General features: G+C 35.6%; 1 protein-coding gene across 1 annotated transcript in view; it reads left to right on the forward strand.

The window, feature by feature from the left end:
- Window positions 1-25,145, forward strand: part of SLC25A21 (solute carrier family 25 member 21) — a 252,422-nt gene that overhangs the window by 119,148 nt on the left and 108,129 nt on the right. The window contains exon 2 of the mRNA XM_040557950.1: window positions 22,743-22,791. Within this exon, the coding sequence (XP_040413884.1) occupies window positions 22,743-22,791 (49 nt within the window). The remainder of the gene's footprint in view (window positions 1-22,742; window positions 22,792-25,145) is intronic.

The following is a 25,145-nucleotide window of genomic DNA, read 5'->3' on the forward strand; positions in this document are numbered from 1 at the left end:
CCATTTGTGAGATATTAGCTTAGTGTCTAATGCCAGAACCATTTGAATTTTCAAATTGTACAGTGGTCACAAACAACTGTTGCAGAACAGCCTCTGAATTTGCACCTGCTGTCTCACTATCATTTATTTTTGTAAACGGTGCAACTTGTTTATTGAATAGCAATTTGGCCGACTACAATAACCTTAATGAACTGTGACCTAAGTGGAATTTTATTGTTAATTTATTTCAAAAATCAAAATTGTTTTTAAAAAGAGTTATGTCCTATAATATTCTTGTGTCAGGATTCTTGCTGATCATAATATGCTTTAACACACAGATAGTTATGGAAGAATTCTCTTCAGTCAGAAACATTTTCAGTGAACCTACAATTAGTGACATTAATTAATAAATGTTATTGTGACCTATAATGAATATTTAGTTAAGTTAATTGAAAAAAAAAAAAACAGATACTAATCCCTTAATTAATTACTGATTCTCTAATTAAAAAGTGGAAATAGGAAATAATTTTTTTGAATATATCAACAATTTCATGTCTTTTTTCAATTATTTTTATAGTGTATCAAATTACTTCTTCACCCAGATATATTACAGCATTTTCCTGAAAAACTTTTATTCGTTCTTTTTCTGGGTGTATGCATGAACCTAAAGGACCAGCTATTTAGGAAAACTGAGCACCCAAATTTTCAGGAAATCAATGCCTGAGGGTATACATAGATGCAGAACACCAAAAGAGGGTTGCTCTCTTCTAATCTCTTTTGTCCCTAGCTTCTCAGGCAATGTAAGCAATGAACACACAGCAAATGGATTTATGAACTTTTCTCTGAGTGATAATTCTGAGTACCAGTAATAGACTAAAGAGAGTACCTGCCATTAAAGGGCTCGGAAACAGTAGGAGAGGGAACATCAGTGCAAGACAAACTAAGGGAGTCATCAGTGGGGAACAAAGAGAACACTGTCCAATGGAAAAGCATTTCACACCATTTAGTTAGCTCACAAATCCCAGGGAGAGAATTATTCATAAAGTCAAAACTTTGGTTTCCCTCCAACACCTTTCAGGGGTTCATGAGTGGTAACTAAAAAAAAATTTTTTGATGAAAGATTGTGGTAAGTAGAGAATATTTGTAATTCAGTTTGGTAAAACAAATGTAGATTAACTTGTGGTATTTGGGATTTACCAGTATTGGTTCCCATTGATTTGGCTAATTTTTCAGGTGTGATTTGTGGGTTGTTCATTGAGAAGATGCAGAACACTAACTGATATTGGTGAAGCTCATGCAGATAAAAACTCAGTAGCAAAACACTGTTGGGATTTTCTCAAGGTAGAATTGCAGGTGATCGCAACTCCTTAACTAAATCAAAACTTTTCATATAGTAGTGTTGAAGTGTTTTAGCTAATTATTTGAATCAAAGTAATTCTCATCTTTGGCTTTCATGTGCAGTGAAGAATTTACTCAGGCAGTATACACTGAAGTGAAACAATGTGTGCAAACTAAGTAAACAATACATGCTTTACTAGTTTTATAAATACATGTTGGTGTTCCCTGCTCCAGATTTCCCCTGCATGTATCAGTGTTGATTCTCATGCATTCTTGTTGGAGAAAACTTATTCTTCTGCCTGCAGAAAGGCCTTTCCAACTGTGTTACTTCTCAGTTTCTTCTGAATTTGAGAAAGAGATGTGTCCTATTCAGCATAATAAGATTTTCAGAGTGAAAAAATTTGTCCACTGAAACTTGCAGTTTAAAAAGCTTGTTCTTCATGCTTTTTTTTCTTTTTTCTTTTTCCTTTTTTTTTTTTTTTTTAAATTTTTTTAATTCTAGATAAGTTTAGTGGATCTGTTCCATTAAAAATACGGCTACAAAATGTCTACACATTAGGGAGATTTCTTATGGCGCTAGTTGCACCTGAAAAAATAGTTTCATTTTCAGCACTAAATAAAGAGAGAACAGCAGCGATGTTCATGGTCTTACATTTTAACGTACTAGGTGAGAGGGCTACTCTTCAGAATGGTTGTCATGCTAGTTTAAAAAAAAAATACAAAAACTTGTGAGCTTTCTAGACCTGAACAGTGTGGCTGAGTGCCAGTATAAGTAAAATGTGTAGAAATGTAATGGCCTGGAGCAAGCTAATAAATGACAGTGTTGCAGGAGCTTAGAATTGAGCTCTGCAGGGAACAAGAAAATGCAAGTCTTAAATATTTATTTGTGCTTTTGGAGGATACACAAAGTATTTTCAAATGCATTTGAGGGGAAAACATCACCTTAAACTGAAAATAAATGTTTCAATTTAAAAGAGCACAGTAAGTTATAAGTGCTAATAAGTGCTATTTTAATAGTGTTTGTGTTTTCTGCACACATCTCAGTTATATAGAAAGTGTTCAATATTAATCTACAGAGGTGCAAACCTTATCAGGTGGACTTTGGTTCTGAAACATGATGATGTCCATGGCAAATTGCTATTCAAAATCTATTGAGTCCTGGTGGTTTAGTTTGTAAAAGAGGGAAAAAAACTACAAGTGTTGTGATTGTGCTTGGGAATGCAGTTGAGAACTGTAGAATACTTTCCAACATCATTGTAAAATGCACTGTGCTTAAGTTAGAAGGTTGCTGTTCCTAATATTTTAAACTTATTTCTCCGTCAAAATTAAATATATTTTTAAAGTGATAAGAGAGGCTTGTTTATTTTTCTAAACAGGAGTACTTTAATTCCAAATAACATGGAAGTATGCAGTTGCTTGACACAAACTAATAGTTTAGAGAATTGTCTCACTTTCCTCAGAATTTTTTTTTTTATTTCACAAAAAACAATAACAACTACAACAACAAAACAGTTTTCCCTACATTTTTTAGTCAGAAATGCAGTACTTTCCACTACAGACTTGTACAATGATTATAAGTAGTCAGGTGCAGAGGCACCAGACATTACTTTTGAGGAAACCGGTGAAGGTTTCTTCATTGGGTCTCATGGTAGGAAATGAAATAGAAGTTGCACTCAAATAAATTAATGACCTTGCAAAATATACACAGTGTTTATTCATATACCTATGCATGTATCATTAAAAAATTGTGATAATTGGCTACACAGACACTATCATCTCCAGTCTAAGCACCAAGTTTCAATGCAGTCCTGCAATTCCGTAGTGCGGGAGGGCTTTCTCACAGACTTTCATATTGGTGTGGCCCCAGAGTAAGAGGCTCCTGGAGGTGGTCATCTTCTGAAGGACTTCTTTGTTTTCTATAAGAACAGATTCTTAGAATTAACTCTGAATGAATAAAATAAATTTATACTTATAGTCTGTCCAAGGCAGGAACTAATAATCTACAAATTAAATATGCTGTTAATTACCGTATCTGAGGCATTGTTTCAAGCGTCGCATGTAAGGAACATATAAGGAATAATGAAAGAATTAGATACTAGAAAGTGAGTCTTCTTTCTGGCTGCTAATGCGAAGATTTCCAAATAGCACAACCAACTTTTTCAAGTTTCACAGGATTTTTTTGAGTTATTTGATATTTCTCTTTACTTGGATCTTAGATGGCCTATGAGATGCCGTATAAAAGCAAATATATAGATATTAAAGTGACAGCTACTTTTGACACATTAGGAACTGAAGTTCTGAACTGTGTTTTCAAGACTTAATTAAAAAGTTTCATTTTCCTCAGTGTGCTTATTAAGTCTTAATCAATCTTGATTTCAAACATTTACATTTTAATAACATAGGTGTCTGTTATGGGAAATGTGCTCTTAAAATCTGTTATTGAAAAATATAAAATGAACCTCTTGGATTATTTAATTTACAAGGTAAATCATTGATAATCATTATTTAATTATTTTTCAAAGCTGTATATTTGTAAACATGGGGTATTTTCCAACTTTTTAGGTGCAATTGCAATTACTGTTTTAGCATCTTAGAAATAGTGTATGTGCAATATTTTGTTCATACAGTATCTATAAGATGCCTGTAATACTCACTAAATCAAGAAAGAATCTTGGTTCCTAGAGTCAGAGCTAGAAGATTTATACTCAAGATGGTTTCACACAGCTCAGGGAGATCCAGAATCATGAGATGAAATGCCGCATGAGGTTTGAGGGAAAATTTGTTATTTTGTGGAATAAAGACTTCTGAAAGCTTGTGAGATCTCTTAACTCTGCTTTTAAAAATACAGTACAAAAAATATTGTAGAGTGATCTCATATCTGTAGCCCTAGTAACCGGATTTCAGTTGTAGGAGGCTTGTTATGAGCTACTGTCATGGCAGCAGCTCTCCCTTTTGTGCTGGGTTGTGCACATAAACAGAAGGAAATATGCCTCTGAGTCCCTTCCTACTGGAAGCACCAGCTGAAATGTCTGCAGTAAATACTGGGCTAGTAACAAGAGTAGCAAGACATCAAGCTGTTAGGGTAATATATTCCCCAGATAGGGAAAAGTCAACCATTCAGTTGGCAACACACCATCAGCTGGACCATGCATTTGATGGTTTGCAGGAGAATGAATTAATAAATTGCTGCCTTGTCTATATATAGGTGATATAGGATACTGGCCTCTTATACAACTCTGTAAAACACATATGGATGCTTGTGCATGTACATGCAAGCATGCAAACACATATATGCTCATATGCATACATGCACACACTGACTACTCACTTTAGACAGCTACCTTTTGATTCTGAAGGTTCCCTGCAAAATCTTCAAAAAATATTCAGTAATCTTCCCTCATAAATGTAGGGATACCCCAGAACTTAGACTTTTGCATGCTTACACATACTTGGAATAAATGCTATAGTCTGGAGGAATTGTGTAATTATATAGGTAGAAGTCCATTTAATATAGCTGTTCAGTTATATGTTTAGATCAAGCTTTACAAACTTGAGCTCTTTGCTCCAAAGGGCACACTCAAATCTCCCTGGTGGCCATTCATGTTTTGGAATAAATCATTTTAAATTAGACACTATTTTCTGAGATTACAGTAGCATCCAAAACACAGGTAGGCACCTTCCAAAGGCAAAAGAATTGACCCACAGCATTTGCATTCTAAAAAGGACAAAGAAAGATGAAGATCAGAGGGAAATATACCAGCAAAATGTTAAACTCAGCCATAAGTATTGGCTTCTTTATTCAGCATCTTTAAAAATATCACTGTGGATGCCATTCAACAAGTTGGTTTAAGCCATTTTTGTTTATCTTCATAATAATTCATCCTGCACAGTGGTGACAACGAAGAATTCACTTGCAGCACTTACTGCTCTCTTTTTTGACACAATTCTTCCTTTTATAGTGATATCAGGTAAAGTCATTACTCGTTCCCTGAAATTATCACTGACAAAATTTATTATTTCTGTTATCAGTTGGGAAACTGACCTGATGTCTCTTGTCACCTCAATGAACTATAGTTACCATAGTTATTCAAAATAAATTCTTACCTTCTGGAAAGAAAACTGTTAAAACGTAAAAGGAAAAAAAATGTTGTGCCCTTTTAAAGAAAGTCCAAAACAATCTTTTACAAATTTGTTTTCACAGTATGTGTTTTTTATTAACTATTTAAGGGACAGCAAAGCTAGATGACAGTTGATTTTGTGTCTACATCAGCATGTGTAAAGGCTTGAGTATGAGATGCATTGTTCTTAGAAATGTAATGTGGTTTTCTTGAATAGTTTTCTGCATGATATAACTCGCTCAGTTGCTGTAGTGCCTAGATTTTAATTCTAGGTTGAACTAATCTTCATTAAATAATTTCCCAAATCCCTTTCAAGTTCTTGTCTTCATAAAATGCTGTATATAGCTTGGGTAACCGGCTAGGGTTATAAAAATGCTCTGTATGATTCAGAGGTTATTACCCTGTCAGAGAACTGCATTGGAACATGACTAACTCTTGGAACCAACTATTATATTATTATGTATGGTTATGTATATAAGGTTCTCTAACTGTATAACCAGAATTTTTGCCTGTTTCCCGTGAGCCTTTTTTTTTTTTTGAGTGCATTATACCCATGCTGTTGATACCACTTCTGTATGACTGCTGAGATGCCATCACATTTTTTTTTTTTTTAAATTCACTGACAACGTATTCAGGTATGGATATGGGTTCACTGATATCAGTGTTGTAAGCCTCTGCCTGGGGAAAACCAACCAACCAAGCAAACAGAAAAAAAAAAAAAAAAAAAAAAAAAAAAAAAAAAAAAACCAGTCCTTTCCAAAGTTCTGTGAATACAGCTGTTTGCATTAACTGGTCAGATGAGTGTGCTGAAATCTGATGATGAAACAATTTCTGGCAGTGCATGTTGTTCTGATTTTTAGCTTCTCATGGTATTTCTAGTAGTAAGCTGTTCTATGTCAGCATTTTCATAATAGGTGTTTCAGTGTATGTTTGAGGGCTGGTATTACTGCTTCCTGTCATCCGTTGGCTGAAATGCTTTTCCTGTATTGTTTATGGCTTCAGTGGTACAATAAGGCTTTGTTTGTGTGGCAGTGTCTGGGTCCTCAGCTTCTTCCTTCTGGTTTTGTAATGGAATTACATACATGATTGTGGTGTCCGAACTTCACTTGGACTTCAGTAAATCTCTTTTGAAACAAACAGCTAATTCAAAGCTGAGCAGCTGTCATGCAAGATACAGGCAAAAATGTGGCTGGAAAATGCTGAACATAGAGTTCATATGCTGAAAAGAGGAGTTAGGGAACTAAAATCAAAATGGATTCATAGCTCTAAATATCTGTTTGTGCTAATTAAAATGCAAGTTTTACTCAGTTACAGTGAGCAAATTTTTTAAATGAGTTTTGGTTGATAAAAGTAAAATATAGCCTAATGTATCCTAAAATGATAGCTTATTTTAATTACACTTCTGTAAATGACACTTTGGTTGATTTAAAAACAACAACAACAACAATTTTAAATAATATCTAACTTTTAGAATCAAAATCACACATAAAATGAAAATAGTAGCAAACGTTTAACACATTAAAGCCCTGATTTTATTTAAGCATGTATCCCACTAACAACGGGATTGTGGCTACAGGATTTTGGCTGTTCTCAATGTAATTTACCTAAGCCATGCCTAAGTCTTCAGTCTTACAATTTTTACATTAATTAAACATCCTATGTTGAGATATCTTGCTCTATAGACAAGGGGAGGGTAGTGGATGTTGTATGCCTTGACTTTATCAAGGCTTTTAACAAAATGTCCTGCAGACTCATTATTGCCATATTAATGAGGGATGAGCTGAGTAAGTGGTCAATAAAGTGAGTGGAAAATTGGCTGGATTGCCTGGCTTGAGGTGTTGTGAACAGTGATGCAAAGTCCAGCTGGTGGCCAGGAACCGGTGGTGTTGCTCAGGGATTGATACTGGAAGAAGTAGTGTTTAATGTCTTCATTAATAAGCTGGATGATGGGATGGCGAGCATTCTCAAAGTGTTTGTGGATGGGTGGTGCATCAAACTAAACTGGGTGGAGCAGAAGACCAACATTTTCTAATGTCTGACTAAATGATGTCTGGACATGCTTTGCGAACTAAATTATGCTATGATTTCATCCATTAATAAAAAGTCCATGATCAAGTAAGGAGCATAAAAATTTAAAATTTATATTGCTTATAGTTGTCATCAATAGTTGTAATAAAAATGCTTTGCATTCCAGTCTAAACTTTCAGTGTTGCAGCTGCTCATCAGTGCAATGAACAAATGTCTGTTTGAGTGAAGGTGATTTCTAAGGCTGCTTCCCTTGTCTTCAGAAAGGTCCTTTTTTCCACATAGCTGAATATGAAGTGGGCACTGGGAGACTCTCTTCAGCCTAAGGGTTGGTGTTTGCTCCAGTTCACTGTATGCAGCTTTATATATGGCTTTTGATCAAATCTGCACCATTGGTTTCTGCGTAAGACCTTGTGTGCAATTTCACATACAAACACCACCTAATATTACTGAATTCCTTTTACTGTCATCAAGTCCTACAGCTTTCCCTTACCTTCTTCCAGTTACAATTTCTTTCTGAGATTTAGCTTTTCGTTCACCAATTCCATTTAATAGGTGGCCAGTCTCTGGTTGAGTGCCAGAAGGTGCAGAGAATTGTGTAAATGAGGAACTCTGACGATATTTCAGAAATAGAAGATAGCAGTGGCTTCCTGACACAGCAAAACCCCACTGTGGTATGGAAGTCATCTAGGCTGTAGTCAATCATGAGTATCACGGGAGCCCATCCTTTATTCACAAGCTCTCCTACTGCCAGTGGTGTGATATAGCACCAGCAGGTGAGTTGCACGTTAGCTCAAGAGCTATGGGTTGCCTCTTCTTTTCCTTTGATATCACATCGACACTGTTCGGCGAATTAGTCCTCGAGTAGATCAGGTAAGTGCACTGGCAGTTAATTACATGTAAATGAACACTTGTCAAAAATTAGAGCTTGTATTACAGAAATAAACAGGGATTACAGAATCCTAACTTTTGTGGTTTTATTTTGTTCTGAAAAAAAAACCATTGTTTATAAAACTGAGCAGAAGAGATGTGTTTTCTGTGAGAAAGATCTTTGGGAATTCAGAGTTACTTTCAGCATACTAGAACAAGGGCATTTGTGACCTGACCAATGAAAATCTGTTACTCAAAGGAAGAGGTTCAGAATATCTATCAATTCAGTCAGTAGCAGTAAGTCCTCATACTTTCAGTGGAAAATTATTCCTTCTTAACTGGTGGTATTTATGTTTTTAAGACGTTTGTTTCTTGGCAAGTTCAACATTACCAACCTCAGTGCCTTTGTTGGAGGATTATTGCTCTATCTTTGCATTAAATAGAGATACACTTTTTGTCCTTTTTTTGTGTGTGTGTGGGTGTTTGTTTGTAGTTTTTTTTTAAAGTTGGCAAGCTGCTTAATTAAGTTTTGGAAAGGAGAGAGGGTGTTAGTGCCTGAAAATGCTAAAGATAGGTTAATTCTAGACGTGGCTTTGCATGTTGACATTTCCCAGTTAATACATGGCTTCATAGTAGATTTCTCTTGAAACTTTGCCATGATATACTGCCAGCAAATGGGAGTGGTGAAAAATACTGGGAAGACCAGTGACTGCTAAAATAACACAAAATAGTGATTCTGTCATCACCTGTTGCCACAACAGAGAATTCAACAAAAAAATACATGCACTATGAAGACTCTAGAATATTCAACTGCATTTTGTATAGAAGTCATGTTCAAGAAAATATTTTATCTTTTTTTTTTTCTTTCATCCATAAGTACTTGATGAGTCACTGTGTTTTAGTAGCCTGAACACCAAGTGTCCAGTTCCTTACTGGTATATGTTAGCTGACTGAAATGCTATAAAGTTGGATTGTCATAAATCAATAAATAAATGTTTACAAGCTTCAGTGTTGGACAGCAACAAATTAAAAATGAGTTCGTGGTGGTTGTTCATTTTTTTCTTGTACGTGCAAAAGTATTCAATTTCTTGTTAGGTGTGTTAAGTACAATGAAACCAGTGAGTACTGCCTGCAAATGATAAATGCAAAATTTTTAATGAAAACCTGTGTCTTAAAGTGGCATGAGATCTACCTAATTTTAACAGTAATACATTTTTTGTCATAGTGTAATTCTATAATTACTGGTAGAGACAAAACAGAAAAAAATGTATTTGGAAAGCTCATGAATATGCAAACACTGGGTGAAAATCTAAACTTACACAGACAACTTTTTTTTAACAAAAAAGTGTTTAGTACAGGGCATCTCATTTGGTAAATAGCTAATTTTGGCTGTGTAAAAAATAAAGGTTTTCTGTTCTGTAAATATTTGATACAGTTATATTTGAAATTTTCATCACTGTTTTTTTCACAAAAGAGGAAAAAATCCCATTAAATTTAATCTTTGATATTAAAGATCAGGAGGAATAAAGAAAATGTCTTTTGAGTCTAAAGTTATGGCAACTGGAATGAGAAAAACATTGTCTTAATTATGATTTTCTATAATATTCTTTGTTAAACAGTAGAAAGAGCTAGTACATTTGTACAACAGAAATATACCTATACTCTTGGATGATATCATAAACGTGTTTTTACTAGTCAGGGAACTGGATAGTTCAGGTTTTCATAATAGTTTTATAAAGCCTTATCAGCCATTGAGTTTCATTTCCAATGCAAAAATCAGGGATTGTTCAGTTTTACATTGCAGCAACTAGTGGAGAGGTTGGGAAAAAAAAAAGAAAAAAAAAAAAAGAAGGAAACACCAACAGCTATCTTGATGTGAGCCACATTTTTTTTTTTTAGAAAAAAAAATAAATTCAACATTCAAGTACAGATTAGCAAAGGTGGTGCTACAAAGCCACTTTGTAAAACTAAGATGGACAGAGTTTCATATGTTGTTACAGCAGTTGTTCAAGCCTACATATCATTATAACCTAATTCTGAAATTTTTTGTTTTATCTGTGGTCAGTTGTCTCACTCTCCAGCTAATGACCATCCAATACTGAGTTTACCCCAGATGGCAAAATAGCTATCATTTTTGCCAAATTTCATGTATTTGCATGTACTACATGTGGGGTAACATCACAGATTTGAAGGGTAAGTTCATCTTCAGAAGTAGTGTTTTACAGTATATACACTTTATTCTTGGGTATGTTTAGTTTACAATTAATCATAGAATTTGAGCAAATGATGGGAACAGGGATTAATATTCTTTGATATTTCTGAAATGTTTCTGTTCACGCCAGTGTGAATGTGAAGCTGTTGAAATTTTGTGTGGGAAATAAGGAAGAAACTCACCCTAGGATAGCTAGTCAGCTAGGATAGCTAGGATAGCTTTGTGACTGGCTGGTTCACCTCAGAGTAAAGATCTCACATTATGGATTTTGCACTTTTAGTTTTTCATAGCATCGTTGAGTTGAGCAGCCATTCCAAAGCAGGCTGCTCTAAAGTTCTTGTTCTCTGGTTATTCCATGGCTCACCAGCATATTTTTGACAAGGTTGTATGTCTTTTCTTTAACTACTGAGTATATTTTTAGCCAGAAGAATGATTTAGCTTCATTCATTCCAAAGAAAAATAAGACTTTACTCTGCAATGTATAAATGCTTTTTAATGTTTATCTTTTAGGAACATTTACATTCCTGCTATTAGGTTTGTCTTTAAACCAAATTTTCCTTGAGGTTTTTAATACTTTGTGTACAAAGTTCTAGTCTAAAATTTTTAGGTCAAAGATGATGTATTTTCAGGGTAACATGGTGTAATGCATAGAAAGTTACCATTATCTGTATTACGCATTCAGCATTACTGTGCCTATTTCTATTTGCGTTCTTTGACCTGAACAGGAACTGGTACTGTAATTTCATTATTCATGCATCTAGTTACCTCATTATGTGACTATACTGATGGTACAAAAAACAGTGGAAAACATCGGTGTCTCATTAATAACTATTCAAATATTCTTTACTTTAGGAATTATTTGAAAAAATAAGCACGCAAAATTAGTTTTTAAACCCACTTGATTTTATTTTGTTTAGGCATGTTTCTCTTTTAGTTATAAATGCAAGTAGATATGACTCCTGTTTTAAATCAGATCTCTTAAATGAAAGATGAAAGATGCATGCTTCTTGAAATCAGTGATGAATAATTAAAGCTTTCAACTGTACAGTTTGGGTCAAGTGCTTTGTATGATACTAGAAAAAAACTTTGTGAAGAGTAAAGTTGAGGTGTAACAATAATCCCTCAAGGTTGATATTTTGGAAGAAAGCTGCCACTGTGCACTGCCCAGAAGACTTTTTGTGAAGAATAAAATCTGGCTTCTAGCCACACCCCCTTGCTAGCTACTGTACATATATTGAGGCAGGCTACTTGGCTGTTTATGTACCTCCCCACTATTGTGTTTGAAAGAGTATTAAACTGTTTGGAGATGTGATTAATTGAAACTTTTCTTAGGGAAGACTAAAAGGTTGACATTTTGGAAAAGAATATGGAGGTTACAAACTGCTGTTGCATACACAGAAAGAGATCTGGGGATAATTTTGACTGCAGAATTAGCTATTCTACTTTGTATAAGCATTTTTACTATATTTTTTTCTGTTGTTTGCTAATTATTTCTGTGAATGGACCAAATCCAAAATCAATTCACCTCAGTGGCTTTATATGATGCCTTGTGTGACCAGCTATCTTTGGTCATTTAGCATACACTCTAACCTTTCTATTAAACTTCTTTTATTCTATAAGAGCCTTGGGTTGCTGATACAGGAGTTTACTGCAGCCCTGACTACTGGGCTGTAATGAACAAGAACTACATATTAATCCTGCAGTAGAGGCAGAATTATCCCGTTATTCAAAATCCTACTGGAAACTGTTGTGCATTCTGTGCTAGGTAGAGAGATATTTAAGTAATGGGATCTATGTTACAAAGAGTACTGAGGAGTGCAGATAGACACATGACTTTATAAATATCTCATAGTCCTTGTGTTATAATGATCTGTTAGTATCAAGGGATACGTGCTTTATTCAAAGCTTATGTACTCAAAAATACATTTATTAGAATAAAACCTTCACATTGCATTTGTGTCAATGTGAAGGTTTTCCTATTCCCTTGATCATGTTCTTCAACTTGATAGTAATGAAGACAGCACTGACAAACTTAAAACGCATGCTCAGTAGATCTGAAAGTCTCAGTATTATTTTTATTTAAATGGTACTAGCTCTGCTGATTTCAACAGATAGTTTTCTATGCTAGCCTACCGATTTCTCCTTGTAATCGTTTACAAGAGCATTCTTGAGAACGAAATAGTCAATATGTAGTTAATTAGTCCAATGAACTGGGGAACTCCCAGTTGATATCCATGCTACTCAATTTATTGAAGTGCCATCTGTTTTTATACTGACAACACTACAGTAAGCAATCAGATTTAAAACATTGTTGATTACTGAATGGAAGCACTAGGAAGGATCCCTTTCCATCTTTTACTTCTGAACTGGTGTTTGGGATCCCAGAACAATCCTAATCATTTGGAAGTAATTTCTTTAGCACCAAGAGAATGTATGGTAGGAGTTATTTTGCAGTCTCTATAGGTCATTTGGGTCATAATGGTATGTGAAAGGATTTGTCAGGCCTAGAAGTGGATTTTTAACTTCTATTAATCATGGAGTGGCCACAAACTACTTAGTGAACTATGTCATAAACCTGAAGCATTTCTGGTGGCCCTATTTCATTCCAAACCTGGGATGATTATTCAAGCTGTTCAAAATTTGAAGGGCCCAGCGGAACTCAAGGAAGAAATTTGCACCCGCTGTTTGGACCATAGCCATTCTACACGATAGCTCCTGTAAGGGCAGCAATACTGCACCAGCCAAGTGGTGCTTGCTTGCCTTTCGGTTTTCTGTAGGATTCCTTGTTGTATGATATTTACTTACTGCAACATTGAGTAGTACACAAAGGACCATAAGTAAATAACAAATCTAAGTTCAGGAACCACCCCATTTTTGACTCTCCAAATACTGAGCAATTTGTAAATTTGGCAGATGAAGCCAAAATCATTTTTCCTCAGGTAGTAGTTCCAAAGTGAGATCAAAGATTTTTTCAAGGTTCTGTATTAAATATTTTAAACTTAAATTTTGTAGAAACTCTTAGAACAGTACAGCCCTCAATGACAGGTCAGAAGTCTTATAGACTGTTGAATGTGTGACAAAGAAGCCATAAAGAATCTGGTCAGATGTAGCTAATTAAAGGTAAATGAAGGACAGCTGCTTTTTATGTTTCCAGCACATCTTTGATCTGCTCTACCCCTCAGACCTCTGTGGACAAGGTAGTTAAATACAAACTAGGAGGCCTATTTTAAAGACATTAAAGCCCTCAGGGGCAATCAAGTGACAGTCCAAGCAACCATAAGCTGTTTGCTTTATTCATTAGAGAACTTTAAATGTGTCAAGAAATAGAATAATGTCCATGCTCTTAGATCAGCATTAGCAATGAAGATTACAATAGCTCTGGGACATATGAATGGGCAAACTTCTTATGAAAACAAGTTTATTGAGAAGCATTTTACTATAACAGCAAAGAAAATATAGGTTACACATTTTCATTGCAGGTATATTGATTCAATATGCATTGAAATATCTAAAGCTGTAGTGACACAAACATAGTATAACCTGGTGCTGACCTCAGTGGTCCCTTCAGTCATGTTTTAAAAACTTCCTTTTTAGACACAAATGATGGAAAGAACATGTCATCTGTGAGTGACATAATAGTACGTAATACTTGCCGAAGAATTTATGGAGAATTTACCCACTATATAGCCTTTCACTTGTGTCTGGAGACTCAGATACTTAAGTTTGTAAATTGCAAGTGTTTATTTTATAAGTCAAAGCTTTAATGTCAATACAAGATCATTAAAGGAAGTAGAAAGACTAAATAAATAAAAAAAATCAGTTATATAAATAACTCTTTATTGCTAATCATTTCAGAAAAAGTGAGTTTGCCCAGAACTATTTATTTATTTTATTTAGAATTGTTTGTTATGTTATTATTGTTATTGTTATGTAATTTGGAATTGAATGGAAATTAAGGTGAAGCAAATTTCTGTAACATTCTAAATGGTGACTTGTGGAGATGCATATTGCGTTGCCTTACTAATATTTAAGAAATTAGAGAAAATGTTTGGTAATTTCAGTTTGTTTTTTTGTTGTTGTTGTTTGTTTGTTTTTTGATGTGTCTTTGTTCCTTTAGAAGAAGTACAATAATTTATGCCACTTGAGGAAGCAGTATGTTTCTGAGCTTTTTGGTATGTTCTCTACAATGTTTTTCTCCATTATCATTTGTGCCAGTACCTAAATGGCCCAGTACTTAAATGCCAGTGCCTAGATGAGCACTGAGCAGTCTAATGGAAACACATTACAGGATTCACTGAGCTGTATTCCAGGCAAAAGTAAGTATAAAGATGTGGAAATTGCTGGCAGCATGAGCATAATATACTGATTTAGCTAATTGTTCCTAAACATTGTGAAAAGCAAACAATGAATAAATTTATGCTAAATTTAGAGTAGTTTGCCATGCATACTTTCAATATTATATCTAGATAGATATTTTTTCCCAGACGCAAGAAATATATTAGTAAAATATTATTTTTTTTACTAAGTACAAGATTGATGCATATTGTGTGTCTGGTTAGCTCACACTAATTTTACTTGCAGTGGATTTACATGTGTCAACTTGGCTGTGTGTTAGATTGAAAAAAAAACTTGTTCTATGGTAGAATGCCTGCATAGCTTGACTGGGTCATTTATCTTCAATTTCAAGATACCATAAAGATAATACAGAAAGGGAGTAAAATATAAGAAATAATCTTTTTTTTCTTTTCTTTCTTTTTTTTTTTAAGACAACCTTTACTCTTTTTTTTTTTTATTTTTTATTATTATTTTCACCACATATCAGGGTCTTGAAGAAAAAGATTAAGATCTTCACCATATATTCCTTACTCACATATACTGCATTGCAAATGGTGATTTATTACTACAGTAACCTCTTAGTACTTATATATGCGGGTGGCTTCACAAGGTGGAATTTGCCCTTTCAAAGGCTATAAATGCATATAAATATTTATGCATATAAGCATATTGTCACAATGCATATCATCAGGTAATAATAATGGATCTTATACTATGATTATGCTTCTTTACTAGGCAGGGATCAGTGAAACCGTGCAGATACTAGGTAAGCATTGTCAGCACCTAAGATGAGCAGTTTAGACTTTATGGTGTGAGTATGCAGCATGACCACATTTCTGGGTCTGTGGATTGGGACTTCAGAAGCTGAAGGAGGCTTACGCTGAGCAGCAGCTAGTCTGGATGACATGCTGCCCAAAACACTCATTTCCAGCTACCGTCTTCCACACATCTAGGATGTGATTCTCCAGTGAGTAACATTTACTTGAAACCTTGAAGTTTAACATGCTAGTTTGCTATACAATCAAGAAGCCCTCATGAATTCAACACAGGCTGAATTGCTTTTGTGGAGAGAGATCTGAGAACACCCTACAAGCAGATTCTCGCCATTTTCAGCAGAGGTGTTACGGGCAAAGCATCAGCCTCTAGCTGAAGTCCTGTGTTTTTTTGAAAACCAGACAATCACTGTTCCTGCTATTCCTGTTTCCAGAGAGCAATGCTGCACTGATGGGTTGCATCTGTTAAGGAAACAGTTACCTAACAAGATGTTGAGCATGACCCAGCTCCTCCTGTAAGCATGCAAAAACCTTCTTCTAAAATGCATTAGGTAATGATGGTAAATCATGAGCTCCTCCTGGGATTAATTGTGATCAGCTAACATATTTTTAAACAAAGGCATCCTTGTCCACACCAAGGGAAAAATCATATTCAACATCTTGTTTAATTAACATGTTTTCTAGTATATTTTCTCAGTGTAGACAAGGTCTCTAAGGAAGAATGACTCACGAATGCTGCATTGCCATTATGGAGTATTTTTTTGGAGTAACGTTCTATTTCTCCACGTTTTCTAAGGAAAGCATTGATTTGGCTCATTACCTAAAAGGTTAATTAATGTTTGTGAGAAGCTCCAGAGTACCATTAGTTAATCTCATACCACAGTGCTAAATAGAATCGTGGGCAAGAGTTAAAATAAATGTCTTTTTTTTTTTTTTTTTTTTTTTAAGTGAAGGCTAATACATAGGTCTTTTCCAGCATATCCCATGTATACTGCTGTATATTTTTCATTGGAGCCTACATAACACATACTACACTTTGGAAGGGCACAATATGTGACTATTTCCCTGGAAAAGCAGTGAGCTGCCATTTATATTGCAGTGAACCTAGAATTTGGTTCTCTTTTATGAGAGAGATGTACCCTTACAGAATAGATAAAAGCTGTATGTGTCTGTGAAGATGCAGCAGGACAACAGGCTAATAAAAATTAGCCTGTATAGAATTGACTACGGGGATACTTTTCTACAGACTTTGATTGTTCAAGCAATGCTGTTATAATCAGGAAGAGGTTCCACACTTCATCTTGTCGAATAAAGTGTTTTAGCTAACAGACAAAGAGACTTAAGAATATGTCATTTTTTTTATTAGGATACAAAGATCAACACAAGCTTTTGTCTGTCAGACATATATTCTCAGAAGGAAATGCATAGTATGCATAAAATATTTATGATCATTTCTTACATTGTAACTATATCTATGCAAAAGCCAAAATAAATACAAACTGTTCCAGCTATACAATATACAGTGCCTGATGTGTTTATTGCCACATTTTCTATGACCAGTCTCCTTTCTGTTGTGTTTCTCCAGTGACTATGTTATTCCAGGGAAATGAGTAACACAAGGGTAGGAGGATGCATAATGACTTCTGCGCTGCAGGGGGTTGTCTGAACTAACATATATGGATCATGCTCCGCACCTCCTCAATCTGTGTTGGAACACCCTTTCAGGGTGCGTTTTGCAGAAAACACGTAGAGGGTTAACTACTTGAGTTTCTTTGGAAGACAAATCACTGTGTGTCACAGACACTTTACACTTGTCATTTCATAATTTTGAGGGTCTAAGAAGAGCTAAAGGCAAGAATTTGTCTCATAAGGAGGATCAAAACTATAATGATTCTATTCCTATCTGTGCTATTTAGCAAGTACTGTTATCTAGATTTCATTTTTCTCCCTATTCAGTGAATAGGTGAAGCACAGAAACACTTGGGAAGATGAGGAGAGCTATAGTCCTGTGTGACTGAAATCTCTCACTTTTTGCCAGATGGAGAATTAGAGCCTTTTTTAAACAGAGCCATAGTATTATCAGGTCATATTATATATATACCTCGCTGTAGCGAGGTAGGGGTTAGTCTATTCTCCCACGTGCCTGGTGACAGGATGAGGGGAAATGGGCTAAAGTTGTGCCAGGGGAGGTTTAGGTTGGATATTAGGAGGAACTTCTTTACTGAAAGGGTTGTTAGGCATTGGAATAGGCTGCCCAGGGAAGTGGTTGAGTCACCATCCCTGGAGGTCTTTAAGAGACGTTTAGTTGTTGAACTTAGTGATATGGTTTAGTGGAGGACTTGTTAGTGTTAGGTCAGAGGTTGGACTAGGTGATCTTGGAGGTCTCTTCCAACCTAGACGATTCTGTGATTCTGTGATATATGATTATTGATACAAGATTTGTTTGTGTGATGGAAAAGAGGAACAAAGAGCGAAGGAACTCAACATATGCACCAGTCGCCACAATGTTTTCGTTGAAGAGAAGTAAACAAAAATTGCCAATTTGAAATTTTAAGTGTGAATCCTGTAGAGGGAAATGTAATGTAATCCATAATGGGAAACAGTTTGAAAATAGACTATGCTCGCTGGAAAAGGGAAAATTCTCTAATGAGGAGGGTTGCACTGGGGGGTCAGTATTTTTTGACATATTCTTCCCTCAGCAGGTTTAGTTAATCAGCAGCGTGTTTTACATAATAGAACCCTGGACTCCCTTCTTGGTTGTTGATATTCTACTTGTGTACACTCAGAGGATGTCGATGATGACAGCTGGTTATTTCTTCTACACAGAGATTTTGATTATGTCTTGCTTTATGGTTAGTATCCAGTTTTCACAAGGAATGTTTTCCCACCCAGAAGACAACAAATGTTGGACTGCCCTCGTAATTGTTCTTTCCTATATTTCCTCTGGGCTCTTGTTCAGCTTGTTGGATCTGAGTTTTTTTTGAACAGAATTAGGCCATCATAAATCACTCTGAGTTAGTTCAGGTGACATCACCAAGGAGACCCAATGGGACAATTGGAATACATTTTTGAACAATCTATCTATAGCAATGTTAGCTACTTTATCATGAAATAAAGTTGGTAAACAGTAGTCATTACAGTGCAACAAGTTAAAATACATTACACCGTGATATATCAATTCAGCAAATTAGATTTTCATAGTGCTAATTGAATTTATCTCAAAGCTGATGAATATTAGTTGAAGAAAGAGCAATATATTTTATTTTATTGGGCACATCTCAGAGTGCTTGTAATTTAGTAGGGCCACCACACTTTCTGGGCAGGCTATCAAGTAGGATGTTGTAATGATTTGCATGACTACTATAGTAGATGGAAAAATATAGCTTGTGTTTGTAGCCATTCCATTAGCGTCTTGCACAGTGTGTGCTCCTTTGGTGCTCTTCAGAGAGCCATGTAATAATCCCAGAATCTTTTGAAGAGTTCTTTCTGGTGAAATCAAGTAATTATACACCATTTAAAACCTAGTGCGTAATTAAATGATGAGACAAAGGAAAGACTGAGAAAGGCAGATAACCAATACAATCCTGAAGTTATCAAAACAGATCCCTTGCCAAAGACCTTGGAATTCATCTGATTCAGTTGCTGGAAGAATGCCTGAATTAAAAATTATCCTATGAGGACCAAGAAAATAGAGCCAAATTCTGGCAATGTACACTTTTCTCCCAAAATGGACATTAATGCTGCAAAAACAGAATAGAGTGAACAACCCCAGCCCCGTGCTTGGCCCCCTACCGTAGGCTGTATCTGCCAAAACAACATGGAAGAGATCAAAAACTTGGGAGGGGGTCGGGAGGGATAAAAGAGGGAGTGAGGGGAGGAGAAGTTGGAAAAGGAGGGTATTTGGAAAGGAAAAAACTCGTAGGCTATGCCCCCTGCCAGCACTGAAACACTTGACTGCAGCTCCACTTGTAAAGCACCTGTTGGCAGCTGTGGGGTAGTTTATAGGTTTGGGGACAGAATCAGGACAGAAAGCTTACAGACTGTGTTCCCTTACGTGACATGTGATTTGTTCTTATTTTATTAAAATAGAAGTAATTCCTGGGTAATATTTATGGCCATAAATATACCTGTTCAGAAATAACAACTACAACCCTTGCTTTTCAGAAAAAATACTGAAAATATTGAATTACATGGTTTTGAATGACTGTCTCCATACTACTAATATTAATACTCTATGGTTGATCCAGTGTATGTTGTCTTCCTTTTTTCCAAAACTGAAATACTGCATGGAGAGGAGAGAAAATATGACAAAACAAGGGTCAAATATTAGTTTGATACTCTTTCAAATAGAATGGCAAATAGCTAGGTTAAAGAGGTTGTCTGTCCAGTTTTATGTTTTGCAAGCTTTATATATTAGAGTGTAATGATAGAAAAGTGGGAAAATTGTGTATGTTAATTGGAACTCTCATCAAGTATTTTATGCAAAGAATTCAATTTAAACATTTTAACATCTTTGCAAACTTTTGCGTAAACTCCTGCTCAAATGCATTTAATTGAGAATGTTAGCATTACAGCTTATGCCCTCCTGTGACTAACTCAAAAAAATTACATATATATTGCATATATTGGCTAACTTTCCTTTGACTATAATGAGAATGTTCACTCTGCTAATGCTTTGGTTCAATGTAAAAGGCTTATTTAGATAAGAACATTTATTACTCAGGAAGTTTGGATAAAGTTGAAATAGAAAATAGATAATGTTTTGAAATTTAATCCTTTCTTACATAAACTTCAAAATAGTAGTAATAAAATAAAACTGTTTTCCTATTACACTTGAACTACTACCTTTAGTAGTTATAAAATGGAAACTGTAAGCCTCATTTAGATTTATAATCAGTAATGGAAAAAGCAACTCAATTTCTGATACTGCAGTGTTCTCTGCCTAGGCAGAGCCTGACATGAAGCCCAACAAGAATCTTTTTGCATCAAGTCTGCTGCAGAACAGGGCCAAAATGCAAATTCCATTGCTTCAGTAGTAATAGTCGGTGGGGGGAGAGTGGGGGGAGGCATTTCAAATTTCATGATATTTTCACGTCTGTGTGAAGTGAAAGTAATTCAGGAGCCTAGCATGTAATAAATTGCTTTAAGTTTTAGAGATTGTTAACTTTAGTAAGCCCAGCCATATTCTGTGCCATTAAAACAAGAGCACAAGATCTGTACCAAAAGACAGTGGCATATGAATGAGGAGAGCACCTAGTGGAACTTTAACATGGGCTTCTGTAGGTCTCTCTGGTATGTGTAAAGAAAGGTCTTTGAAGATATTCTAACCTGAATAAGAATGTTTTTCTGAATCAAGTTCTGTCTTTCCTATGAAGGGAGGCTGAGAGAATTGGGGTTACTTAGCCTAGAGAAGAGAATGCTCCAGGGAGACCTTATAGAAGCATTCCAATACTTAAAGGGAATCTGCAAGAAAGAGACTCTATCAGGGTGTGTAATGACAGGACAAGGGGTAATGTTTTTAAACTGAAAGAGAATAGGTTTAGATTAGATATTAGGAAGAAATTCTTCACTTAAGGGTGTAGGGGCACTGGAAAAACTTGCCCGGAGTAGCTGTGGGTGCTACAACCCTGGAAGGGTTCAAGACCAGGTGGGATGGGGCTTTGAGCAATTTAGTTTAGCAGCAGGTTTCCCTGCCCATGGCAGGGGCACTGGAACTGAATGGTCTTTAATGTCCCTTCCTACCCAAACCAAATTCTGTGATTCTATAATTCTATGATTAAGATTTTTGGAAGTTTAGCCATGAATCACCAAAATACACACTCTATATTACAAGTGGTTTGTAATTATTCTTGCTAAAATAATGAATAAGTGAAACAGATGCATTGAAACATTATGATCAATATAGTCTTCAGAAACAGTTTTTGCATGTTATACCATTAAATTTCTTACTCTGGATAAAAAGTGACCATGGAAGCTTATTAGTCTTAGTAAGCCAGGGCACAGAAAATTCAAAGGTATGGTAATCTAGTATCTTGGATGTACAGATGCATTTTTTCTCAGTAGTTCAAAATCCTTTAAAATTTGTGCAGTTGTTTTTATCATCTCTTTATATTGACGGATCTCAAAATATACTTTTACTGTTGTCTTGTTAAATACATGTTCTTCTTGTATGTTTGCTGTTTGAAGTGAGATACATACATAGAATGGACAAGGATGTAGGCAAGCCTAGCAGATATAAGAAAATGTAGAGAAGCTCAGAAGTTCTCTGAAATAATGAAAGGTGGCATATGCCATGGAGTAGGAGCAAAATGTGGGTGATAAAATTCTGGACTTCTAATGAGGTGGCACGTGGGTGCAAAACAGTAATGGAACCAATTTTGAAGTCAGTGGTGGCAGGTGCATTAGGGATTTTCCAGATCTCTTTTTTCCTCAGCATTTTCCCCTTGCTATCCACACCCTCCACTCTTGAACATGGAAAGTCCCCAGAATGTGAATTGGGTTGATGGGTGGTGAAACAGGAAGGGGAAAAGCCTGGACAGCTCATCAGTGCAATGAAGATCACAGGATGAAGAACAAGCAAGGCCACAACCCAAATAACCAGCTCAAAAAACAGCTGTTATTTTTTTGAACTTACCAAGTTCATCTGAGCCCCCAGCACTGTGTTGCATAATAGCAGTCAGTATCTTTAGGGATTAGTTTTGTATGACAAAGAAGCCAGTGCTAACCTGAACTCCCCTCCTTCACTACTTTCAGCAGTACTTATTTATTTATGATGCCCGTCCAATATGCCTGGTGTTCTTAAGGCAGAAAGCTAAGTAAAAACAATGAATAAAATTATCACATAGCATATGTCCTCACTTTCCCCGCTGCAGTAAACAACTATCACTGGGTGTACTGTCTAAAATCTCTGAAGGTTCCAATACACTACAGAAGAGTATGTTTAATATATGAGATATTTTAATGCTGTAACATCAAGGATACGATTAGGTTTTTACTTTACTTTTCAAACTTCAAAAACTATTGGAGTCAATGAAAATGAAACTACTGTTTGTACGAATGCTTATTAGGCCTTTTTTTATTATTATTTTATAGGTCTTGTAGAAATTTGCCTGATGCATCCCCTTGATGTAGTGAAAACAAGGTAAGATTCTGCTTGAACATGTTTTGTTGACACTGGAAGATATCCAGATTAGGAGCTGTCAAAAAATAAAATGCTAGAACTTCTCGAAGTAAGATAACTTGTACCTTTAATGGCATTTATATTTACTTACCTGTATCTACAGCATTTGGCAGTTGGAATTTGAATAGCATAACACATTTCTGATTAGAGGTCATCTAAAGGTGTTAAATACGTTTTCTGACATGCATTTTTAACATTGTAACAAAATCCTATTATATGAAGAGGGCCACAGTTAAATTCACTTACTGTCTGTATCATCTGCAGCAATACTTCTTTTTTTAAGTGGGAAATGCCATATTGCCTCCAAAATCATTTTCACAGATTTCTGAGAGCTGATACAAATGATAAAAATGGTGAAATGAGGTGTTCCATATTTGCTTTATAAGCTATGTAACTTTATGATTTCATCTTTTGTCCCTATTTCCTTTTCTGACTATTTGTTTATGTGTAAGCATAAATGATAAAGTGACCTGGAAAATTTGGTCAAATGATTTTTTCAATGTTGTTTATTGAAACTGAAAAATATCAGTTAATAATAGTTGTGTCCTTACCACTAAACTATGTCTCGAAGCACCACATCTATATGTCTTTTGAATACCTCCAGGGATGGAGACTCAACTGCTTCCCTGGGTAGCCTGCTCAAATACCATATACCTAGACCTCTGTCTAGGTCTCACTCATCTAAGTGAAAACATTTCACTGGGAGATGTATCAGACCCCTCTACAAATAGTGAGGAGATCAGTTGTGGTGTTTGGAATATGCTTTAAGCAGTCAATAAGGACTTGAGGTTCTAGTTTCAGTCAGCCAACGTGAATTTGTTACAGATATATTTTGGCTTATGTTTAAATCACATTCTGGGGTTTGCCTAAGGCCTTGAGATACTTTTCTGCAGCTTGCTTTTTGCAGAAGGAGGCCATCTGTGGTCATTGCCCCAAACCATAGGAGAGCAATGGAGGCTCCATCCACATTAACTGCTGCCTGGGTGCAGCAGGTACTCCTTGGTGCTTGGAGTTTGCTCTGAAAATTCTTCTGGATGCCTTCATAATATGGAATATATTGATTCATATGGAGACAATACACCCAGTAGTTTCAAGTGGGTCCTCTGTGTGCCCCTTTCAGTATACTGAGACTTTTCAAATAAAACATGATTTACATAGAAAGACTGAAATTAAAGACTCTGAAACAAGAGGGTACAAGCAAAACAGATACAAGACCAAACTTACAAGAAAAAAAAATCTGTCTTGCTTTTCTGTCTCTCCTGTAGTTCTCATAGGATACGCTTTAGAGGCATCATTTTGGCCTGTTGTGCTGTAAGAATTGTTTAAAGCTCTGGCTGAGTTACCTCTTCCCGTTTTCCTTTGTACTAAACTAGGTGTTGTATTCTTCCATAGTATAAATGCAGCATCAGTGTTTTACTCCTCATGTCTTTGCTGCCTTTGAGGTTGTCATCCAACCCATCCTCATGCCCCCAGTCTTGGTTGAAAGAACTTAATACTATCCTTACTATCATCCATGATTCAGAACATGCTGCATATTATATATCATAAAAAACATTAGTTACATGTGTTCTGATAAACTGGCAATTAACAGATATACTCCCAGCTTTCTGACAGAAACCAAACTTAGAGTGGATGTTCAGAAGGTCAGAGTTCCCCATTTCTACTCCAGATTTTACTGTTTTTTTGTTATACTGTTAATATAGAAAATGCTAATCACATCTGAGATCCAGAAATGGGTAGCATTGAAGAGTGTAAGGGGATGTTTGTGAAGCTTTCTCAACATTTTAAAAAAATTATAAAAATTATAAATATTAAGAACCCTTTAAATGTGAAACCTGAGTCTATGCATAATGGAATTAAAGAAGAAAGAAGAAAAAAAAATGGAAGAACAATAGGTGTGTAAAAGAAATCAGATTACAGTTCATGGCAAAAACAAAGGGCTGAATCAAGTAAAAAAGCCATTAAGCAAATTTCTCCGCCACTGCAACTCTTTGCAGAATTGAGCTGTACCCAAGTAATAGCTTTCCTGTGTTCTGGTGGTGCAGATGTATTCAGAGATATTATACGGATTCTGGTAATTCTGCTGAGGTTAGTATTGGCTAGTATAAATATTTACATCTTGAAAGCCAGTGGCAAAACCCAGAATAAAGTATTCTTTTATCTCATCCACCATTCAGTGTCATGTTCATGCCCCTTCCCTTTGTTTTGCAACGGTCCAAAGTTCTCAAAACTGCTATAGCAGGTTAATTCGTGGCCGCACAGAGGTTCAGGTGAAACATTGGTTTTAATTATTAACTTTGAATTTAGAATGGATT

The sequence above is a fragment of the Cygnus olor genome, chromosome 5, assembly GCF_009769625.2.
Source record: "Cygnus olor isolate bCygOlo1 chromosome 5, bCygOlo1.pri.v2, whole genome shotgun sequence".
In the NCBI taxonomy this organism is placed as follows: Eukaryota; Metazoa; Chordata; class Aves; order Anseriformes; family Anatidae; genus Cygnus; species Cygnus olor.